The sequence below is a fragment of the Ictalurus furcatus genome, chromosome 21 (genome assembly GCF_023375685.1).
Source record: "Ictalurus furcatus strain D&B chromosome 21, Billie_1.0, whole genome shotgun sequence".
Taxonomy (NCBI): domain Eukaryota; kingdom Metazoa; phylum Chordata; class Actinopteri; order Siluriformes; family Ictaluridae; genus Ictalurus; species Ictalurus furcatus.
Genome location: NC_071275.1, coordinates 1,239,134 through 1,255,933, shown reverse-complemented (window position 1 = coordinate 1,255,933; position 16,800 = coordinate 1,239,134). Strand labels below are relative to the sequence as shown.

The 16,800-nt window shown below is 39.3% G+C and overlaps 2 protein-coding genes across 3 annotated transcripts in view; both read right to left on the bottom strand.

The window, feature by feature from the left end:
- Positions 1 to 9,844, bottom strand: part of unm_sa1614 (un-named sa1614) — a 49,603-nt gene extending 39,759 nt beyond the window's left edge. For both annotated transcript variants that reach the window (XR_008388869.1, XM_053652889.1), the window contains exon 1: positions 9,056 to 9,844. Coding sequence is in view for 1 of the 2 variants with exons in the window: in XM_053652889.1 (XP_053508864.1) it covers positions 9,056 to 9,181 (126 nt within the window). In the remaining variant the exon portion in view is untranslated. The remainder of the gene's footprint in view (positions 1 to 9,055) is intronic.
- Positions 9,845 to 10,085: 241 nt separating this feature from the next.
- fer1l4 (fer-1 like family member 4) overlaps positions 10,086 to 16,800 on the bottom strand; it is a 36,994-nt gene continuing 30,279 nt past the window's right edge. The window contains exons 37-46 of the mRNA XM_053652888.1: positions 16,265 to 16,392; positions 15,624 to 15,794; positions 15,183 to 15,337; positions 14,816 to 14,997; positions 14,342 to 14,427; positions 13,981 to 14,079; positions 13,498 to 13,739; positions 11,601 to 11,902; positions 11,350 to 11,450; positions 10,086 to 11,049 (exon numbers count right to left, since the gene is read on the bottom strand). Of these exons, the coding sequence (XP_053508863.1) occupies positions 10,869 to 11,049; positions 11,350 to 11,450; positions 11,601 to 11,902; positions 13,498 to 13,739; positions 13,981 to 14,079; positions 14,342 to 14,427; positions 14,816 to 14,997; positions 15,183 to 15,337; positions 15,624 to 15,794; positions 16,265 to 16,392 (1,647 nt within the window). The 3' untranslated portion in view covers positions 10,086 to 10,868. The remainder of the gene's footprint in view (positions 11,050 to 11,349; positions 11,451 to 11,600; positions 11,903 to 13,497; positions 13,740 to 13,980; positions 14,080 to 14,341; positions 14,428 to 14,815; positions 14,998 to 15,182; positions 15,338 to 15,623; positions 15,795 to 16,264; positions 16,393 to 16,800) is intronic.

Genomic DNA, 16,800 nt, shown 5'->3' with positions numbered 1-16,800 from the left:
TTTGGAGATGCTCTGACCCAGTTGTCTAGTCATCACAATTTGGCCCTTGACAATGTAACTCGGATCTTTACATTTGCCAATTTTTCCTTTTTCCAACACATCAACTTCGAGAACTGATTGACATGTTCCACTGTAATGAGATCAATGTTATTCACTTCACCTGCCAGGTTTTAATGTTATGGCTGATTGGTATAAGCCATAGCGAATATGTCAGGAAAACATAGATGAGTTTTCCTCACATCTAACATAGAAATTCAAACAGGACTTATGTGACACTTCCAATTCTCCAACTGTTACAGAAGCCACAGTTGACCACAAGAAAAATAAAGTACAGTGAAGTGTACACTTTTATAAAAAGAAAAGCCTTTTCATCAAAACCAGTTAGTAAGCAAACAGGATAGCAGCCGTGTTAATGCCCTCCAAACTGTTGACTTGTTCTGAAACACGTGTCTATATTATTTTCTTTATGAGCTTTTTGCTAGCTTATGGTTAACTATTCCACCACCATAAATTAGATTTAAAACCTCAATTTGAGCTTCATACAGACTGCATTTAGTAGGTGGTTGGTGTGATGTGTAAGTGATCTGAACAACGATTTCAGATATTTTCAGCGTATTTTTGGCCACATCGCATTTTGCACTTCACCTCCTGCTGAACACATCTACACTTATCTAATAAAAAAAAATAATAATTTATACATTACACATATACAGTATGTGGTATGATTTTTTTTTTTTCTTACAAATGGTGGAAAGGGCTTCCACAGTACTTAAACATAGCAAGAATAGTAAATATATATAGTAAAAATATACAACCATAGTACAAATGTTCCTAGTACTATAGTGAGCCACTGACCAAAGAATAAGAAATCTGGAAGAAACATTGCAGAAACATTTCCTGTTTCAGCAATTCAGGAAAGTTGCAAAAAAAAAATAAAAAAAAATCTTGCCTTGCTCAGAGTTATGCTGGGTAAACATACATGGTGTAACGTGTGCAACAGAATTATTCTTGCTTTAACTAATAGATGTTATGCAGTGCATTGATGTGTGCACAAATGTAACTGGAGCATAAGATGAGAATACACTGAGGAAATGGTAGCAGGATTATAGACAACAGCTGAGACTACTATCATTGTTATGACTTGTGAAACATGATCAAAAACGAGATTCCGAATCACTGGCACCCTGTCCAGGGTGTACCCCGCCTTGTGCCCCATGCTCCCTGGGATAGGCTCCAGGTTCCCCATGACCCTGAAAAGGAGTAAGCGGTAGAAGATGGATGGATGGATGGATGGATGGAGATTCTGAATCATGATGAATCAAAAGAGGATTGAGGAAAAAAACAGTAATCTTTTTTAAAAAAATTTGAATCCAAACAGTAAGTTAACCATGACTGTTAACAACGCACACTGCTTTGTCCATATTAATGTGATGAACTCGACCACCATGACGTTGTTATGGACAGCGTACAACCTAACTTAAGTGAATTTTACCGACAATGTAGGCAAGTGGGAGCTCATCGTTTCCATCCACCAACTATGAATATCCACGAAGCTGTCATTTCAACCTTAATGAGAACAGAATTTCCGTTTGCAGTTATCTCCCCCCTGCCATTCATCCGCTCTGTATAAACAGCAGGATCTGCAGTGTATTGATGTCAAGCTGACATCTGCATCAATCATTTGACTTTCTCAAACACTATATAAGTATAATGGCACACTTTTATAAAAATATATAAATAAAATGAACACAGAGTTAACGGAGCCACATTTGCCCCATCTCTGAGCCTCAGAGGTCATGACGAAAACAGCTGATAGAGCAGCAGTCCAGGGTTCAGGGCTTTATTTAAGTGAAAAAAATAAACCAGTGAGGGCTGTTTTTCCAGATTTTCTGTGTACTTGTGTATATACTCGACCTGTCTAGGCTGTTAATGATGTTCAACTTCACAATAGTTTACAGTCATGCAAATTGCGGTCGGTTTGTTTTGTTCACTTGTGCAGTGTGGTTGATCCTGGTTCTGTTCCTGTCACTCATTACAGTAAACTGGCTCGCACTGTCCTGTATATTTCATATATTGTGCTCCACTTATCTTCTCGCTGGAAGTGTAGTTCTGTACACGGTTTTGCACTTTATATATTCCTGTGTACAGAGCCTTTATATAGTTGGCTCGGTTTCAACGCGATCCTGAAGGTATCATGTGTAACGACACAGAAACAGAGTAATGCCACTGCATCTGTGCATATGGAGGCTAATGACAATAAATACATTTCTGACTTTCTCCAGGACAATGTAAAATATAGGAAGAGTATCAATATCAGACCAATCATACTTCTGCCACATAAAAGGAAACCAAAGACATAGTTTATTTGTAGCAGTTCATTTAAATGGTAAATGGCACACTTATATAGCGCTTTTATCCAAAGCGCTTTACACTGTGTCTCATTCACCCATTCACACACACACTCACACACCAATGGTAGCAGAGCTGCCATGCAAGGCGCTAACTTACCATCGGGAGCAATTTGGGGTTCAGTGTCTTACCCAAGGACACTTCGGTATGTGGAGTCATGTGGGCCGGGAATCGAACCGCCGACCCTACGATTAGTGGACGACCCGCTCTACCACCTGAGCCTCAGCCGCTCATTTATGATTAATCTAAAAGCAACTGCTTCACGTGTGCTGTGACAGGCGACACAGCATCGGACAGTATACATCAGAATTATGCCTTTCAAAATCCAAGATGTAAAAAAAGCCTTTCCTACAAGTTCATTCACTGTTGATTTCCTGTTTACTTTTAAAGACTAAATACTAAAAGGATTCGAGAACACATATACGGTAGGTGTAGCTGCCTCACAGTTCAAGGGTTCCTGATCCGATCCTGAGCTCGAGGTTACTGTCTGAGCAGTACCCAGGTTTCCTCTTCCCCGTTTCCGCCCACCTCTCAAAAACATGCCGCTGCGAGAGTCGGCTACTCTACATTGACCCTAGGCGTGACTGAGTGTGTTCATGATGCCATGCGATGGACTGGCGTCTGGGGCACCGGAGGTGTATTCCCACCTCATGCACAGTGTTCCTGGGATAGGCTCCAGATCCACCATGATCCTGACATGGATGAAATGCTTACTGAAGATAAATGAATGAATGAGTTACAGTAATGTCTAAAGTAGCTATAACTCTTACCAGTTATCAGTATATCTCATATCTCAATATATAACAACAGCAGGAAACAGACATGTGGTCTTTGTTTGCTTTAGCGAAACACTGTTCTCATAATCCAGCACTTCTAAATTTCCTTTTCGTTTGGTTTTAAAAGGGTGGAACAACAAACAGATCAGAGTAAACCAGTCTTTCCACTGTTCACGTCAAACATTTACACTATCATCGCCTGCTTTTTAGTGACTGTGATGCACTTAAACTGTCTTCTTTGTTGGATTTTAGTTTCATTATCAAACATCCTGAAAAATCCTGCTTTGCATGGAAAATGGATAATAAAACGTTGAGGATCTTAGTATCTTTCTGAGCCAACTGTCAACATGAATAAATAACAAGGAATACTTGGGTGTTGTCTAATTTAGCTCATCAGTAACAGCACTGGAAAAAAAAAAACCAGAAAGAATATCATTTGACCAAAATCTTTCATGAAATGAATTCATCTTTTAATTATCCAACTGCCCTGTATCAAGGATCATAAAACCTATAAAACATAAACCGAAATTTAAAACTCTACTTAAAATAAAATGGTATCATTTTCTACTGCAGTTGTAATTCTCCAGTGTGGCCTCTGGCCTGTTCATAATAGTGCAGTACACTGTAGGTAATAACAGTGTAGAGAAGGAAAGGTGTGGAGGTGGGATATTTCCCATTTGCATATTCAAGCATATTAACAGGTTACTGCATTGGTTATGAGGTCAAAGATGAAGAGATACAGTCATGTGAAAAAATAAGTACACTCCATGGCAAATTGTTGGCTTTTTTTGACATTTGGACAAGCAAACATTTGATCCAGTTTGAAACAGTGCCTATAAATGAAGCTGATACACTTGAACAAAACCACAAGAAAAATAGCTTTTTCAATCATTTATTCAAGAGAAATATCAATACACTCTATAAAAAAAAAAAAAAAAAAATGCTGGGTTCTTTTTTCTACCCAAATGCGTTGAGCCTTTTTTGGGGTAGTTTTGTGTAACCCAACCGCTAGGTGAGTTGCTTGGTCATTTTCACCGACAGTTGAATCACTTCACCCTTCCCCAACCCCGACGCCCGGCTCCTTGGGTCAAATCAACTCAGCGTGGACCGTTTGAATTCGCCTCGGGTAGAGGTAGCGGTTTTGAAATGGACAGACTGTTAGATTTATTTTGAGAAACAAGATTCGTATCGATATATTTATCCATAAAACCATTACTGTACACTAAAAAAAAGCAAAAATGTGCGACAACAGTCCAGTTTACATGACATTAAATGCACCGCTATCTTCGTGTGCTTTGGCTTACTTGTTTGTAACACCCACTGGATCAGAAGTTGGTTACTCCGTTTTTTGGATGTTTTAGACATCCAAAAAGACAACCTAGACAACCCTTTGATCAAAACCTGACATTTTCGTCTTAAATATATTACTTATTTGTAATATTTTGGTATATTTGACATTTTCAAAAGGTAATAACCCTGAAAATATTAAGCCATTTATGTAAGAAAATTAACCCAGCGTTTTTGTAAAAATGAGACCATCCTTTGGGTTGAAAAACAACCCATTTTCTGGGTTAAAATGAACAACCCAACTGGATGAGTTAGTTTAGCCCAAAATGTGTTCTGTCCTATATTTACCCAGCTGTTGGGCTTAAAATAACCCAATTTGGGTTGTTTTTAAATCAGAGTTTTTTAGAGTGTAGATGTGATATTCTTCTGTGGGGGGAAAAAAGTAAGTACACCCTTGGCCTCAGATACTAGTACTGCCCCCATTATCAGAAATAACTTCTTGTAGGTGTTTTGCATAATTGTCCACCAGTATCTGACATTGGCTTGCTGGAATTTCTGACCACTCTTCCATGCGATATTCTTTCAGTTGCGAGATGTTTGAGGGTTTTCTTGCATGTACTGCTCGTTTCAAATCCCCCCACAACATCTCAATGGGATTCAAATCCGGGCTTTGACTCGGCCATTCCATAACCCTCCATTTCTTCTTTCTGAGCCGTTCCTTGGTGGATTTGCTCGTGTGCTTAGGATCATTATCCTGTTGAAAGGGTCACAAGCAACTCCAAACCATAACATTTACACCACCATGCATCACAGCTGGTATGAGGTGCTTCTCATGAAAAGCTGCCTTTGGTCTGTGCCAAACATGTCTGCTCTTACTGTAGCCAAACAACTGGGACGTATCTTTGATTCGTCTGTTCAGAGCACATTATTCCAAAAGGCCTGCTCTTTGCCTGTATGCTCATTGGCAAACTGTAGTCTTGCAGAGGCTTTTTCCTGGCACGCCTCCCATGCAGGTCAAATCTGTGCAATCTCTTGAAACATGTACTTTCAGACCAACAGTGGCAAGACTTACTAGCAGATCCTGTGATGAAATTTTGGGGTTCTTGGAGACTTTTTTTTGCATCAGACAGTCTGCTCTTGGACTGAATTTGCTGGGAGAGTCAGTCCTGGACCAATTGGCAGACATTTGAAATCTGAGCCATTTGTAGATGATTTTCCTTACAGTGGAATGATGTATTTCAAATCATTTGGAGATCTTTTTAAATCCCTTGCCAGACTCATAGACATCCACAACCTTTTTTCTGAAGTCCTTACAGAACTCTTTAGAGCATGGCATGATGACACCACACACCTCAAGAGCAAAGTGAACACCAGACACTAGATATGAGAGGGGTATAAATAAGACCGGTTCCTCCTGCACTCCCTAAACAGGTTCTAATCACTGGCATCCGATCTTGACCACCTGATTCCAATTTATGGGATTGACGGTGTGATAAATGTAGGAGTGTACTTACTTTTTCCAAGTGACTGATCTGTTTTTTGTTCATTTCAATTGTGAAAATTACTACAAAATGTCTATTTTATGTCATTTGACAGAGTGCATCAACTTTTATTAATAGGCACTGTATTGCTTTGAAGGATGTAATGTTATTTAATTGCGAATCTGTTTTTAGAGGATTTAAACCTAACATGGTGAACAAATTATATTATAGAATTCAGGCAGTTTTACTGGGGTTATCTCATACAGTGCAGCAAGTAATAATCTGGAAGGACCTTTGTAATATCACAGTCTAAAAGTTGATTTAATGAGAAGCAAATTAGTAAATGAATCACATGTAAATGAATCATACGTAAATGAATCACATGAAAATGTATCACTTGAATATGAATCACTTGAATATGAATCACATGAAAATGAACCACATGAAAATGTATCACTTGAATATGAATCACATGAATATGAATCACATGAAAATGAATCACATGTAAATGAGTCACATGTTTAATGAATCACATGTAAATGAATCAATAAATTAAAGACAATAGGCACTGTATAAAATGTTTGCTCGTGTCAAATGCGTCAAAAAAGCCAACAAATTTTTCCCACATGACTGTATTCCTAGGCCAGTTTTAGTAGTTTCAAGTGCATTCAAATATAATAAGCATATTAGTATACTATAATAAGCCAGGATGTGTTAAATGTTTACACTGATCCCAAAGTTCTTCTCTTTCACCTGTCAGGGTAGCTGCATTTGTGTAATTCCCATTTCCCTGACCATGCACAGTACTCAGACAGAATTCCACACAGTTAAACCTTTTGTTTCGCAAGCCAACCAGAGGGTCTAGCTTTCAGTGTGACCTTTGTATGCATTAATTCCAACTACGCAAAAGGCACTCACCCTGGGCTTGGTTCACTCACACATGTTTACGTTACTATATTCATATATAGTCTATTGTGCTTTTATATGAACCGAATACCTCACGAAATCATTAACAGCAATAATTTCCACTGAAACACATTTGGCTGTATCTTATACTAAATTGCACCATCTTTAAGTCCAGCCTTAATCTGGACCTAAATGGATTATGTGCATGTCCACAGGTCCGAAATTTACAAATAAATAAAGAATAATGCTACGAAAGAAGTGCACGATGAAATTGATGCAAGGTTGTGCTTGCTCATGAAATAAACAGAAACTATGACTAAAGGGCTGTGCACATGGATCACTTTACAACTGGAGGTATGGTATAATTCGAGCATTTCCACTACCATCTGTGTAGCGTCATTTTCAGGATACCAAGAACCAACTGATCCAGAGATTGAATACTTTATAGAACCATAGGATAGATGCTTTTTGTCTAGTGATAGACAAAGAGTTTATAACAGACAGCAGAGAGATCAACATTTAAGTGGACAGAAAAGTGGTTCCTTGCATCATAACGAGCTTGTCCAGTGTTGCGGAAGGAGAGAGCAACTCAACAGTACGGCCGGGGGATTTCCATTTACAAGGGGAAGTGGATAATTATAATAGACTACGTTGTGCGCCTGTGATAGTCATGGCGGGCAAAATATTAAATAAAAAAACAAAAAAAAAACCCACATAGAACACACACAGCACAGAATGTTCATTAGCCTCTTCAGGTTAAAACTCAACAAACGTTTACAATTATTACTGACCAGAACGTCCACTCATTTGTCTCTTAAAGTACCGGTGTTGGTGATATTATTCTGATCCCACTGTGCTGACCGAGCGCTAATTCATTTACGCTGGCCTTTTTTCCAGTCTGCACTAATCTAATGAGCTTTCCCCATTCGAGTTGATCTGAGATTAGAGGTGTCTCTAATAGTGACTAGTGTTAAGACATGCACAAGAGCTGCTGTCCTGCAGCCAATATAGAATTATCGATTTTCTACCCGAGCATGCTCTCTGTACCATTCAAACCCCTCAGGCTACAGATGTGCCGAGTTCACTAGTGGCAGCGGGATCGGCCGTCTCAAACGATGCTCGAATCGTCAAGCGTGTAATGCGCTATACTGTTCAGTTCACACCGCTTTTGGCAGCCTAGGTCATCGCCATGGTTACCTGATGATAATAGAACATGTCTGTTAGAATTAGAGGAAGTCACTGTTCTTATTGTTCCGGGCATGACATTGAAGTCATTCTGTAATCTGGTGCAAAAATGGCACAACAACCATAAGAGGAGGGCCTTTTTACCCTTTCTACATGTTTTTTTTTTTTTGGTTTGTTTTTTTGTTCTTGTATTGGGTAAAAGTGTACGTTTAATGGATTTCCCCACATTTGTATATTGGCTATAGTTACAAACAATACACAACATAGATTACCTACACGATATGAGAGTTCAGTGATAAATTCATATCGAATATTAAAAATAGTTTAACAGCAGAGGAAATGATCAGAAAAAAACAAAACGACAGGCTTGTGTTTATAACAGACCTTGAAATCAAGAACATATGCACGACAAGGTTGCAAAGTTAGATCAATTTTACAAAATGCTCCCAAAAATATATATATATATTTAAAGCATTTGTAAGAGTGAGGGGGAATGTGTGTTTAATAAAATGAGCCCAGCTCTCGGTTAGAGGAGCACCACATCATCTACCAGCACCACATCCACAGCTCATAACAAAGAGCATGCACAATTCCGTTTCATACACCACTAGTGTCTTTTAATAACACTCAGATAGACGTGTTCGGTCATGGCTGCTCATGGAAATGACAAAAGAACCAACACACCAGGGATGTCGAGGGAATAAACACACAATCCAGCAGACAAAGAGCTTTTGAAGCGGAACAGAAGCAGTTAAAGGGAGCGCGTCTCCAGTTCACATCGCCTTCCTGTTAGTGTGGTGCTGAAAACCAAAACAAAGCGCTGACCGATTAACACACACGTCCACATCCACACATCAGACAAACCGGGACCGAGACACCCGCTCTCCGGCACTCCACACCCGCTCTCCGGCACTCCACACAGCGGTCAGAGTAGCTCGGATTAATAATTCTACAGTGTCAGGTCTCGGTTGTCGAGTGTGGAGAAGTTCAGCAGGAGTAGAGACAGCCTACCTCTTCAATATTGTTGACGGAATTCCTGCAGCTGGTCATTTTGGTGATGAAGGAAGAGGTTGTTGGAGAGCTGTAGTCTTCCCAAGTCTCCGAGATGAACTCGTCCACGGATATAAACTCGGGCATTTTTCTGTCTTTGTGTTTTTGTTTGTTTGTTTGTTTGTTTAGGGGAAAAATAAAAAAAAATAAAAACCATAAAGAAATTATTTTAAGGCGTACCCATGGAGAAAAGAAACGAACGGAAAAGTAGCTGGTTGTATCTGTGTCAGACTACTGGAAAACATAGTTTAATGAAAATAAAGTGAAGTGTAGAAGAGTTTTCCTGTCAGGGTGTACACTGGCTGTGGGTGAGGAAGAAGACAAGGATGCGTGCTCTCGAGCGGCTTCCTCGCGCGGCTGAGTAAAGTGCCACGTGCGCATGCGCAGTAGCGTAACGCTTAGCCAAGTGGCTAAAGCTCACAACTACCGCGTTTTTTCCTCTCTCTCTCTCTTTTTTTTTTTAATAACTGCACCCAATTTATTAGGTAACCGGTAACCAAATTTTTGGTGAGGTCTACACTGCAGAAATGAACTCACGGTGCTGCTTACTATATTAGTTCCTCACTTTTAATCTCCTTCCATTGTTCCATAAACCCCATTTCCAAGAAAACAAACCTGTGTGAGCTTTTCATTCCGTCCTCTAAAAATGCGAAACTTCAGAGAGTAATATTGTTTAGAAATTACACTGATTACACTTCATATTAAAAGAAGCACTCCTTCTCTCCCCCTACAACAACAAAAAAAAGGTATAGAGCAGTGGTTTTCAAAGTGGGGGCCGCCAGGGGGCGCCCGGGGGGCCTCAACAATTTGGTGTGAAAAATGAATTCTCACTCTCAGACATCCACATACACACACACACAATCAATTCCTAATGTAATGTAAAGATGTAATTATTAATAATAAAAAAGGGGGGATATATTCAGAAATCTGTATTTTTAATGTGGTTTAAAGACATCTTGCAAAAGGGGAGCCTCGGTCAAATGTTAATGCCATTTGGGAGGCCTTGCCCTGGAAAAGTTTGGGAACCCGGGGTACAGGCTACCATTTAATTATATCTACTTATTGAAACGAAATGGTCACCGTGAACAATTACATATTAAAGAACAACGGAGTAAAGATCTTAGCATTAATACAAAAAAAATACATACAAAAAAAGATTTATATTGACTTGGATTTAATATCATTTGGATGGTGAACCATTTTCAGCACAGCAGTGACGATGACTAATGTGTGATGTGTTGGGGGTTTTTGATCTTACACTTGGGGTAAGAGCAGTCCGACTACCCAAAGTGTTTTAAAGAACTGAAAGAACATCAGTTGCAGGCTGTGGTCGAAGACTGTTGTCCATTTTATGCAGACAAATCAGTTATTGTGAATCATTTATTTGTCTCGTTGAACACAGTCTCATTTTTAACAACGTGTCACTTTAATTTCAGTGAGGGTTGCAACTTCATCTAAATATTTCACACTGTGCAAGCTGTTTGCAATTTTCCAAACTAAATACCATGGCAGGGCAGCTTTGGCAAACTGTAATTTCACTAAAATGTATATGTTTAAATATTTATAACCAGAGAAGAAAAAAAAGAACATTTCAAATTTTATAATCATACTTTTAAAAGCAAAGATCAATAATCCAGTGAAGGAAATTAGGAAATAAATACATTCATTCAGTCTCTAAGGAATAGTTTAGAATCATGTTATTGAGCAGCACACTGTTGTTCTTACTGTTGTCATCTCCATTACAAATCAGTCACAATAAATGCCTCCTCTTACTTTAGCCATTTACAATAAGCTGACTGATGTGTGTGGGCAGGGTGTACAAGATGAGGAAAAGGAACAGTGCCAGAATCGCCAGAATAATCAAAGCAATGATGTATTTCTTGTATTTCTTCCAGATAAAGAACACAAAGGTCTTCATTGGGTTCACAAACCAGTTAAAAGATGTCTTGGGGCGACTGTAAGAGACAAAGTGAGAGGAATTATAGATCATTTCATTCAAATCAAACTCTGTTATTCCAAAGTTGCCAGTTTGTTAAGCTGTTTGAACACTGACAAATTAATGAAACACTTTCAATTGATCAGAACATTCTTGAGAAACTCCAATGACCACACAAGCTGTTCACACCAACCCGGTGAGTGAGTTTGTTAGTGTCATTTTTGGTTCAGTGTATAAACGGGATATGATACTATACAGAAAACGAAATATCACTGTAGCTGCAGGACTGTATAGATAGGCACTTGTCTTAATCGCTTACTTTGGCTTATCTAGTGGCTCTGGTTCCTTGCGTGCTTTTCCCACAGGGTTCTTCTCAGCTTCTTCAGCAGTCACCAACTGGAATTCAGCCTCAACTTTGCCCTTAAAAATAGAAATTGTGAATAGTACTTACTAGAAGAGAGCCCTTGCCAGTGTCATCAGATTGTTTTACAATCAATGAAACCAATAGTCATGGTTATTATAGTCAATCTCATAAGAGCAGAATGATAAAGCTCTTCACATGTTTAATACCATTAAGAGGAAGGTGTTCCCACTGCTGTCCACAAACTGTAGGTCTTCTGGCTTCATCTTGCTGCGTTTGCTCTGCTTCTTTTTCTTCTTCTTCTTCTTCTTCTTCTCTAGTTCAGCCTCTCTCTCCTCCCTCTCAATATCCTCTTGACTCTTCAGTTTGATGAGGGGCCACCAGCCTTTCATCCTCTTGCTGCGGAAGATGGAGAACCGTGGGCTGGCCTTGTCCTTGGCCATCTTCACGCTACAATGCTCAGAGGATTTAGCTGCACGGACCATGTCGCTCAGTCGCAGCTCAATGGAACCTTATGAGAAGAGTAGAAAAAAAAAAAAAAAAAAAAAAAAAAAAAGGAGATTCAGAGCTGAAAGTTTTGGAACGGCAAGGCCAATACTTTTATTTTTGCTATACTGTACACTGAACATATTTAGGTATGAGATCAAAAGATGCACGGTACTGTGCAAAAGTTTTAGGCACCCTATTTTTTTAGTAAAAACTCTGTAATGTAAACGTTACGTCAGTACAAAAAAAAAACAGTTTAGATTCCCGAACATTAGTTTTCTAGCACAAAATTAAATGTTACAGAAAAATGTTTGTATGTCATTAAAGAAAGCAGCGTATTACATAAGAGACCACTTTTCAGACAAAAAACACAACGAAGGTTGTTGGGTTTTGCTGCAAAAATAAGAAGCAAGTGCGACAGTCCAAATCTCCAGAAGAACCGTGGCGGGTTCTGCAAGATGCTCAATAACACTTACAGCTCATTTCCTTATTTTCCTTCTAAAACTGCACAAATGGTACTGGTGAAAACTGGAGAATTTATCACCAAATATTGACTTTGTTTCATTTACTACTGTTTACTGCTCTTTATGGTATTTTTAAAAAATGTAGAAACATTCAATGTCATTATTCTGAAGGTATCTTTGCTCTACAGCATTTCTTTGCATGTGCCTAAAACTTTTGCACAGCACCGTATATATGACGGATCAGAATTTCAGCTTTCATGTCCTGATATTTACATCTAGATGTGTTAAACGACTTAGAACATGGCACCTTTGGTGGCAGACCACCCAATTTTTAAGTGAGCAAAACTATTGGAACAGAGTCTTCATGTAAATTGAAGTAAATAGCACGTAATCTTTGGCTGAATATCCCTTGCAGTAATAACTGTATCAAGCCGGCGACCCACTAACATCAGCAAACTATTGCATTCTTATTTTCCAGACTTGTACTGCAGCTTCTTTCAGTTGCTTGCTTTGTTGGCTTTCTCCCTGCAGTCTCCTCTTTAGGAGATGAACTGCATGAGTTAAGGTCTAGTGGTTGACTTGTCCAGTCTAAAACCTTCCACTTTTTCCCCCTGATGAAGTCTTTTGTTGTGGTGCTAGTGTGTTTTGGTTCATTATCTTGCTACACGATGAATTTCCTCCCAATTATATTGGATGTATTTTTCTGTAAATTGGCAGATGGTTTCTGTAGACTTTTGAATGAATTCCTCCGACATCATCACGGGGTTACATCATCAATAAAGATTAGTGAGCCCATTCCAAACGCAGCCATGCAAGCCCGAGCCATGACACTACCTCCACCATGCTTGAAAGATTAACTCATATGCTTTGGACCATGAGCAGATCCTTTCTTTCTCCACATTTTGGCCTTTCCATCACTTTGGTAGAGGTTAATCTTGGTTCCAGGACTATTGTGTCTCATCTCTGTACTTGTGAATATAGTATAAACAAAATCCTTTTAGATTTTAATCAGTAACTGTTTACGCAGAAGGTTTTTTATATCAATGGGTGCAGCAAAGGCTTCATTTATCAAGATGCTCAGCACTGATGTTCATTCCATCAAATGTTCACTACTGGGTCAATGTCTGACAAAGCTATAGAGGAACGAACAACTTACCCAAGAAGTCATTGGAACCAATGCGGTCATAGTCCCAGACCTGGAGCACCAGCACAGCAGGCTGCCGAAACTCTGACTCGTCTAGAGAAAAGATGGACTCTTTCTTTTTATACGTGATCTCCTTCTCTGTGGGCAAGTAGTCAAAGTGGAAGATGAAGCGCCAGTTAAAATTGCCTTCTCCTGTCAGTGAATTAAAATGCACATCCGTCTCTTGCTTTTGATCCTCCAGTCCTTTAATCCAGCTGGTGGACACACGTGTACACACACATATACACACACGTATACAAACACACACACAGAGTCAAAAAGAAAAATCAGTTAGACTATGAAGGTCAGTCATTGATGTTATTGTACACGCCTATAAAAATCAACAAAATACCTACATGTACATGCATGAAGCCTTTAAAAGATTAAATTGTGAAATATTAGATGAAAAAAATGGTCCGATTGTGTTATGTATATCTATATGTATATCCGACTGACCCTTTAACATAAATATCACTTGATGGCTCTCCCGTAAAGGGGTTAACGTCATCCAGGACCACATCGTCAGTATTCCATATAATGACCCGGAGCTCATAGCTGGAAAGAAATGAAGAGAAAAGAAAAAGGAGACAGAGAAGGAAAGAAACACGTTTTACTCCAGGCAAGCTCAGCATATAGGATGCACTCTTGTGAGTAATGTACGATGTTCTACATATTCTTCATATTACATGTATATATTGTAGTTTCTTATTTGATAGATACTTCCTAAACATACTGTAAGATCATGTGCAGAACATTAGCAACAGACACTAATCACAGTTCTTTATTCAATACAGAATTATTCTAACTTGAGTAGCACCTTATAGGGAGTCTGGGTTTGATGTTGACGGGAGGAGGAGCAGGTACATCCACAGGAAACATGTCAATCCACATGTGAACATAGCCCTGCAACAAACAAAGACCTGTTTAAGTGTGTTTATTCTCAAACGACACAACATCCTGAAGAGACGTATTCTCACAAGCCCTTTTTTAACTAAAGAATAAATCTACTTCTGACTTTATCTAAACATAGCTCATCTTTTATGCTCTATAGCAGTGGTCACCAACCCTGTTCCTGAAGATCTACTTTCATGAAGAGTTTAGCTCCAACTACACTCGTGCCCACCTGACCACCTAATCATTGCCTTAAGATGTTCTTGATCAACTAAAACAGGTGTGTTAGATTTTGGTTGGAGACCAAAATCTAACCTGCAGGAAGGTGGATCTCAAGGAAGAGAGTTGGTGGCCAGTGATCTAAAGTGTAGTCACTGCTGGATAAATGCTAGTGCCTAACCTGGGGCAGGCCTGGCTTGTCTGGGTTAAGCAGTGATCGGACCTCCACATGCTCAGGCACCAGAGGACATGCGCCCAAGGAAAACTCTCTCATCTCTTCCCAACGATGAAGCACACTCAGGGCCCTGTGCTGGTCCATCTCCTCATAGTCCTCTTCCGTCTTCTTATTCTTCTTCAGCAGCTCTGAGACAAGTGAAGTGTTTTAAACTCAACAACTGTCTTGACACAACTACAATGATTAGTAACTAATATAGCAACTATTGTATTAGCATATTAACCTTCAAATCCTAATTAAACAAGGTAAATGTGAGAGTTATGATCCAGTTTTTACGCATGTATTGCTCTTTACAGAGCATTAAGCCACTGACCTTCCGGAAAATCCTCATTCGGGATTTTGAATATTTTGTTGAGAACTTTGACTGCTGACTCTCTGTACTCAGGGGAGGGGATCCCATTCTTTCGGCAGACTTCAGCCAAGAGGGTGCAGGGTTTCTTGGCATCTCGCCACATATTATAGCCTTCCCTACCATCACAAGACATGTGCTTCAACAGCTTAATCGGATTAAGGTTTTATTTAGCACCAACAAATTAAATCAAATGAAATACACTCCACTGAACTTCGGCAGAACCGTTCATTCTTAATGTTAGACATAGTATTTATAATTACAGACATACTATTAGACAATTTAAAATAAAGTTCCAGAGTCTCATAAAATAATTTAAGTTGCACATTTTCATTTTAGCTATATGTCAGTGAAACGTGGTGATCATGATGATGACATAATGTAATCATGCCAGCCATCACTCACTTGTCATAATGCAGTGAGAGACCACATAGAGCTCGGTGGCGGCTGTAGAAACGGTTCTCCAGGTCAATGCGTGTTTCTCCAATCACGTCATCGGATCCCACCAAGTCATGGTCAAACACAGCCAGCGTAAGCTCCGTCTCCAGAGGGAAGGACACAGTCAGCTCAAACACTCTACAGAAAGAGCAGGAAACACAAGCTGTCAATCAAACACCCAACACACAAAACAGACAGTGACCTGGTAACTCTTAGAAATGAACATTTCAATATAACCACCTTAAGAGCTCGTCAGTTTATTCCACTGAGAAACCTTTAAAAGCTCTATGTAGAACCTTACAACAGAGGGGTTTTGGGGGGGTCCAAGTGTAACTCCTTCAGGAAGTTAAGAACCCTTGAATTATTCAAAGAACCCTTGAGGAATTGTTTTTGTTGTTTGTGTTTTTTTTTTACTGAAAATGTGAGTGACTGAGTGACCAGGAAGATTACATTACATTTATAGCACTTAGCAGAAAATTCAAATATAAGGAGCAAGAAATTAAGATCTTCATAAGCAATGAACTATTGCATTGTGTTATACAGCCATGTCCATACATATTTAGACATTGACAATTGACAGGTTTGATTATTGGAAAGAGTACACTCACTCTCCGAACACAGGGTTCAGTTGTTTGGGAATGTAGCGCTCCTTAGAGTCTAGCTGCTGCTGTCCTACCTTCACCACCACGTAGGGGTCAGCCTTTCCGTTTGGATCTGTTGGGGCCAGGTTTGTGGCCTTTAAGCAACATCAAGAACATCATGAAGAAAGAAAAATAATAGTTTGCTAATTTGCTAATAAATCTAATGATATGTATACATATATATAATCAATCAGAGGTGTCCAATCTTATCCACAAAGGGCTGGTGTGGGTGCAGGTTTTCCTTCCAATCAAGCAGGAGACACACCAGTTTACCACCTGATTCCACCCACACCAGCCCTTTCTGGATAAGACTTGACATGCTGATATGTATAATGGCATACTGGTCTCCAGTTGGGTTGGAGTTATTCCTGCTAAAGGTGGCACAACCAGATTAAGTTCAAGGGAGCAATTAGTTTTTCACATTGGTGAAAGGTGTTGGATAACATTTTATTTCAATAAAAAATAAATAAAAACTGGATTGTGTGTTTATACTGAGGTTGCCT